General features: G+C 37.3%; 1 protein-coding gene across 1 annotated transcript in view; it reads right to left on the bottom strand.

Moving 5' to 3' along the window:
- NXPH1 (neurexophilin 1) overlaps positions 3,799–6,000 on the bottom strand; it is a 136,231-nt gene continuing 134,029 nt past the window's right edge. The window contains exon 3 of the mRNA XM_021389369.1: positions 3,799–5,739. Within this exon, the coding sequence (XP_021245044.1) occupies positions 4,978–5,739 (762 nt within the window). The 3' untranslated portion in view covers positions 3,799–4,977. The remainder of the gene's footprint in view (positions 5,740–6,000) is intronic.

The raw sequence follows: 6,000 nt of genomic DNA, 5'->3' as shown, positions 1-6,000 counted from the left end.
TATATTCTTCCCAAGTGGCCAGACCTCTTTTCCACATCCTTTAGGCTTTCTTCTTCCATTTGAGTTCTTCCATGAGCTCCTTGCTCATCCACGTGGATCTCCTTCCAACTTTGCCTGATTTCTTACTCCTAGGGATGCACCAATCTTGAGCTTAGAAGTGGTCAACAAACTCTTTCAGGCCTCCTTACTTTCCAGTGCTCTAACCCATGGGATACCTTCAAGTAAGTCCTTGAATAAGTCACTGCTGGCTTTTCCTGAAGTCAACGGTTGCAATCCTACTTATTGACTTGTTTCCTCCATGTAAGATCCTGAACTCCACTGTCTCATGGTTGCTGTATCTAAGGCTGCTCCCAACCTTCTCATTCCTAACAAGTCCTTTCTTGTTTGTAACAACAAGGTCCAGCAGAACACCTGTCCTCATTGGCTCCTTCACCATGTGCATCAGAAAATCATCTTCCAGGTACTGAAGAAACCTCCTGGACTGTATGTGCCTGGCAGTTATGCTTTTCCAGCAAATATCAGAGTGGTTGAAGTTCCCCATGGGAACCAGTGGCTGTGAGCGTGAAGCTGCTTTCAGCTGCCTGTAGGAGGCCTCATCAGCTTCCTCCTCCTGTTAAGGCAGCCTGCAGTAAGCACCCACAATTGTATCACTCAGATTAGCCTACCTCTTACTTCACACCCATAAGTTCTCTGCTAGTTAATCATTGATTCCTAGGCAGAGTGTGATACTTTCCACTTTTTCTCTCACACAAAGAGCAATTCCACCACCTTGCCTTGCCAGTCTGTCTTGCCTAAAGAGCAGGTAGCCATCCACGACAGCATTCCAGGTATGAAAGCTGTCCCAGAGTGAGATCATGGCCCTGTGACAACACATAGATTCCCAGTTCTTCTGGTTTATTCCCCATGCTGCATGCATTGGTAAACAGGAACTTCAGAGAAGAAACGGAAGCAGAGGATGCAATCCCTGTTTTAATCTTCATTCTTGTAACACATTGTTTTCAGAGTAGTTTGTAATATTCCTATAGAATTCCAGGTTACAGCATAAGAGTCAGAAAATGCATGAAAATGCAGTGATTTAATCGCAGTAACACTGTACTCCAAGACCTTAAAGCAGTATTGTCTAGGCCAACATACACCAAAACTCCCCAAAGCTCCATTCTGCTCTCCTGAAGATGGAGTTAAATGCTTCTTGGTTCATTGTAAAAAGGCATAGTGAATTTCAGCAGTTTCTGGCATTATATTTTTTAAGCAAGGGAAATTTTAAAAGTAAAGATTTTTTTAAATATGAACGTACTAATTTGTTTACTATCCATGCAAACCTGGTGAAAAAGGGAGAAAGGGATAATATGTTATGAGTCATTTCATGAGCAAAGAAGAAAGCAACTTTTCCATTCTGTAATGAAGTATTTTGATATAAATAACAAGCTAAAGTCTTTCAAGTTTTCATCACTGTATAGAACTTTGATCTGAGATAAATGCACTGTAAAACCTCCTGTTTCTGGTATCATAGATTTCTTGTCTTAAAAACACAGATGATGATAAACTCTAATGTTGATCCACCCAAGAAAAGTTTAATATATTGCTCTTTGCTCAAGTGTATGATCCATGTATTTTTGCAATAATTGGTTTCACTAAAATAGCCACATTTGTGACCACTTTATGTGATTTAAAAAAAAAATAGAAAAAAAGAAGGGAACAAAGCCTCTATCTTCATTTCATAAAAATCAATAACTCAACCTTCTTTAATCCTAAAAATATACCTTTAGAGTTATGCATCTTTATAGTGTCTAGACTTGGTAACCTGTAGTAAGGCAACATTTGCCTAGACTAGCACTCCATTAAGGCATTGTTCACGTACAAGTCCCATATACCCATACGCACATTGTTTAACTGAATTAGAAATACTCATTCTCATTGAATTCCTTTTTCACCTGGTAAAGACAAAAGCATTCTTTAAAAAAGTTAAAAAAGAAAATATTTCCCAGAGAGACTGAATGAACTGCAGTGCAATACTAGCAGATAAGTAACATGTTATATGCTTTGATTTTAGATCACTGTTTCACAACCAGATCACTAAAACAACTCTTCCAAGTTCAATTGCAAGAAAGCTTATCAGGAGTAGCAAGTTCTTTTAAGGCTTAAGACTAAAATACCATGACTGGTTATGAGAGAGGCAGATAAAGTACCAACTACCACAATTAGAAGAATCAAAACCATTGCTTGAAAAATAGTTCTTTTGTGTCTCGGTGTTACTTGAAATCTTGCTGTACGTATATGCTATATGTATATAATATATATATAATTTATACACTTCATATAATGTAAATACTTCATATATTTATGAACAGTATAAAAAAAAGAAGATAACAAAGTTGTACCAGTAGTAGTCATTCACATTCACCTTTCAGAAATATAAACAAGAAACTACACGTCATGTTCAATCATAATGCAGGTTGCTAATCATATTTAAAACTGGACTTCTATATGCTATTAAATGTAAACTAGCACCCTATTGAACTGAATAGCAAAATTCTCACTGACTTCAATGGAGCCAAGATTTTACTCCTGATCATAGCATGTATTACTTTGTGGTATATATTCACAACAGTTACTTTTTATACAGCACAAATGAGGAAACACTACTAGTACAATCACAGTTCCTGTCAAAGAAAAAACAAATATACTGTAGCCCAACATATTCCTGAATGAGATCAGAATCTGGACTGTATGGCTTGAACATTTTCTTTCTCTAAATCTGCACAGGGTCCAGGACCACAAGGTCATCTTTGGAAAAGTCACATATAATGAAGAAATAATTCCCACAAGCATATCAGTTTGAAGGAACCAAAGCATTAATAATATGGAAGTCTCCTCTCCTATTTGTACATTATTAGGAAAATGTTTACTTGTCAAACATATTATTTATTCACTTTGTTTCATTCTCGTTTATGTTCTGCATGTTTCAGCAAGAGATGTCCACAACCGTATGTTGTTTCAAACTTCTCATTTCTTGAAACCTTAGTAGAGTGTTTACTGGGACTTTGGAGAAGCTGCTCATGATTCATGCACATTTGGAAGCTGACCCATATCTGTATTCACAGCTTTGACAGAAGAGCACAGAACCTGGGGTAAGAGTGGAGGGCGCAAGGAAGCATTGCTAGGAAGGATAATTCTGAAAGATAAGAGAAGTGCTGAGTTCTTCTTTAGGCAGCCTTCTTTTAAGCATGGCCTTGCTACAGTCACTTGTTAACTGGTTAGTGGGGGTAAAGTGTGCCAGTATGCACACAAAAATATATAAAAGCTATGAGTTTTTCATTCATATGAAGAAAATTCCCTCATTCCATATACAGGGATCTCTTCATTCCATGAAGAGAAATCAGTGCCTCAGAGGAGGCTAGTATTAAGGCAATGGCAGGCATATGCATACACAGAGAGTGGCATCATGTTTCCCCACTTCTAAACACTGGTGAATCATTTTAAACAAAGGCAGACTTTTGTAATTCGAGTGGGGTCTTCCACTGAAGTTATCAACACCCTTCATAGTAATGACATCTTCTTGCTAAGAATAGGGCCTGAGAAGTTTTTATATGTTCTCCATATATGTCTACATGTATTTACACATACACTTACGCACACACATATATATATGCACACACATACATGCCCACACGCAAATTTATAAATATATATATATATGTACATATGGAAAGAGGGAAGATTGAAAACCATGTCAGATTTGGAACATTACCCACTTGTCAGAACCATTTAAACTACCATCTACACAGTACATATTGAAACTCAACTTTAAGATTTCTTTTATTTTTATGTACAGCTCATCTTTTATCTGGAAATAAAATATCTAAGTACAGACAGACTGTAATGTTGTATATGTATAGCTTTCAACAATACTTTAGCTGAATAAATGCTTTGTACATAGTTCTGTCTTTTAATGATTTTACAGCTACATTGATAAAATGGATTCCTCATTTCCTCGATTGTTTTTAACCAATAACAAGCAGAGAGACAATTACAAGTTAATATTAATAAGCAGATCAAATAACACTGGTTAAATTATGTACAATACAAACCATTCATACAAATCAAGACTAGGATATTGAATTTGTTACAATATTTTGTAATAAAGATAAGACAGCCACTTATAACTTACATGTTCTCCATGAGGCATTTTCCTTCCTAAAGATCATTTGGAGGGTTTTAAAATAGCTTTGCTTGACTAAACTCAACCAGGTTTAAAGAATCAGAGCTTGAAGAGTCAGAGAAACATAAAACCAGAACGTCTGTTCACATGTAAATTCCAAATGTTTGCCCACCTTTACTGGTAACAGGCTCGCTCCATGGAAAAAGAGCCACCTAACACGACCTTGAATGTGCCTACTGTATGCTGGAAAAAAGTCACTATGCTTTGCTGTGTTCATATAGCAAGGAATATTGAACTCTAGACACACATTTTTCCCATTTTAACAAGTATTTACTCCTACGGTATTATTTACCAGTACAGTTACTCCAAGCAGTAGAAGGTATGAGTGGGGATTACTGGCATATACTCAAAGGGCTTTCAAAGAGATTTCCACAACAGTGTGTGTTAGAAACCTTTCTCTATCTAGTTAATCCATTCTGCTCGATGATAGTTTATCCTAAAACCTTAGTTATCAGACAATGAAATCTCTCTTAACAGGAATCTCAATAGATATGAGCTGAAAAATAATGTGTGTTTCTGTGTATGTGTATGGTTTTATTTCAAATCCATAGTGATTTACAACTAGATTGATACATGGTGCTGACTGGGCAAAAATTACATTAGATTGTTTTCCACTAACATATTTGCAGCCATATGACAGCAGCAGCAGCAGGTAGACACATTCCAGGCAATAGATGTGGCTTTCCTCCTTGAGGTTACAGCCCTGTCATACGAACTCTTTTATTCCCCAAGCTTCAGTCTCAGACAGGTGTTCGTCCTCACCCTGAGGGGAAGTACGGTGTGTCACTGTGGTAGTTGTAATCAGGACACACCTTCTGTACTAGTTTATAATCTGTACTATAAAAGGAAATGTAAATACAGATTACTTTAAAGGGCTTGGAGCAGAGCCATGACACATGGCTCTGGGTCTGCTCCTGATAACAGGTTTTTGAAGGGTCATAGTTGCAGAGTGTGTTCTTGGTAGCCTTGTCAACCTTTTCATACTCGATTCGACAGTTAAAGGACTTGGAATCTTTGGCATCAATCACTGTCTGTTGTGCCAAGTCAAATTCCACTATTTTTGTAGGGGGCACTAGGCTCACAGATACATTCCCTTGACCAGTGGAGTTATGCCTGAAGTAAACGCTAAACGTCCCATTGCCATGGTCAACAATTTTCCCTGTTATTAACAGATTTAGCTTCACAGTCTTGATGTTGGAATGAAAATCGCCCCAGCCAAACATTTTCTTAAATTTCCCAGTCTTGACAATGGGCCGTCTCTTTGCCCTGGGCCGAGGCTCTTGTAGGTCTGTGGAGTTCCTCAGCCAGTCCCAGAGATCTTGCTCAGTATATGTTTCTGGGGCGTCATATCGCAGGTCCAAATCTGTATCGTTCTCCTTTCCACGAAAAGTCTGTGACAGCAGTCGGCTGATGGACAAGTCTTTGCTACTTTCTGTCCATATGTGCTTTAGTGTGGATTTGGAGCTTCCTGATTTTAGAAGTTCTGATTTTCCTCCATTTGTTAAATTTGCACAGGTAACCTGAAAAAGAATGAAGAGAAGAAAGAAAGGATACATTAAGATATGTAATACAAAAAACACCATTTCCACTTGAGAAAATGAGCAGATTTCAAAATCATAAAGAACTATTTTTGGGGAGAAATAACTACATTCTCTGTACTCAAGTAAAATAAAACATAAATGTCTATTTTCCTCTTCTTTCCAAGTAGTTGTTATTTAATTCTCTTTTGTCAATCTTTGGGCTTCAGAACTAATTTTGACTATTCATTTAGTTCTTCAGCA

This window comes from Numida meleagris, chromosome 2 (assembly GCF_002078875.1).
Source record: "Numida meleagris isolate 19003 breed g44 Domestic line chromosome 2, NumMel1.0, whole genome shotgun sequence".
NCBI classification, from domain to species: Eukaryota; Metazoa; Chordata; class Aves; order Galliformes; family Numididae; genus Numida; species Numida meleagris.
Note: the sequence above shows the minus strand (reverse complement) of the source record. Positions and strands in the feature narration are given on the sequence as shown.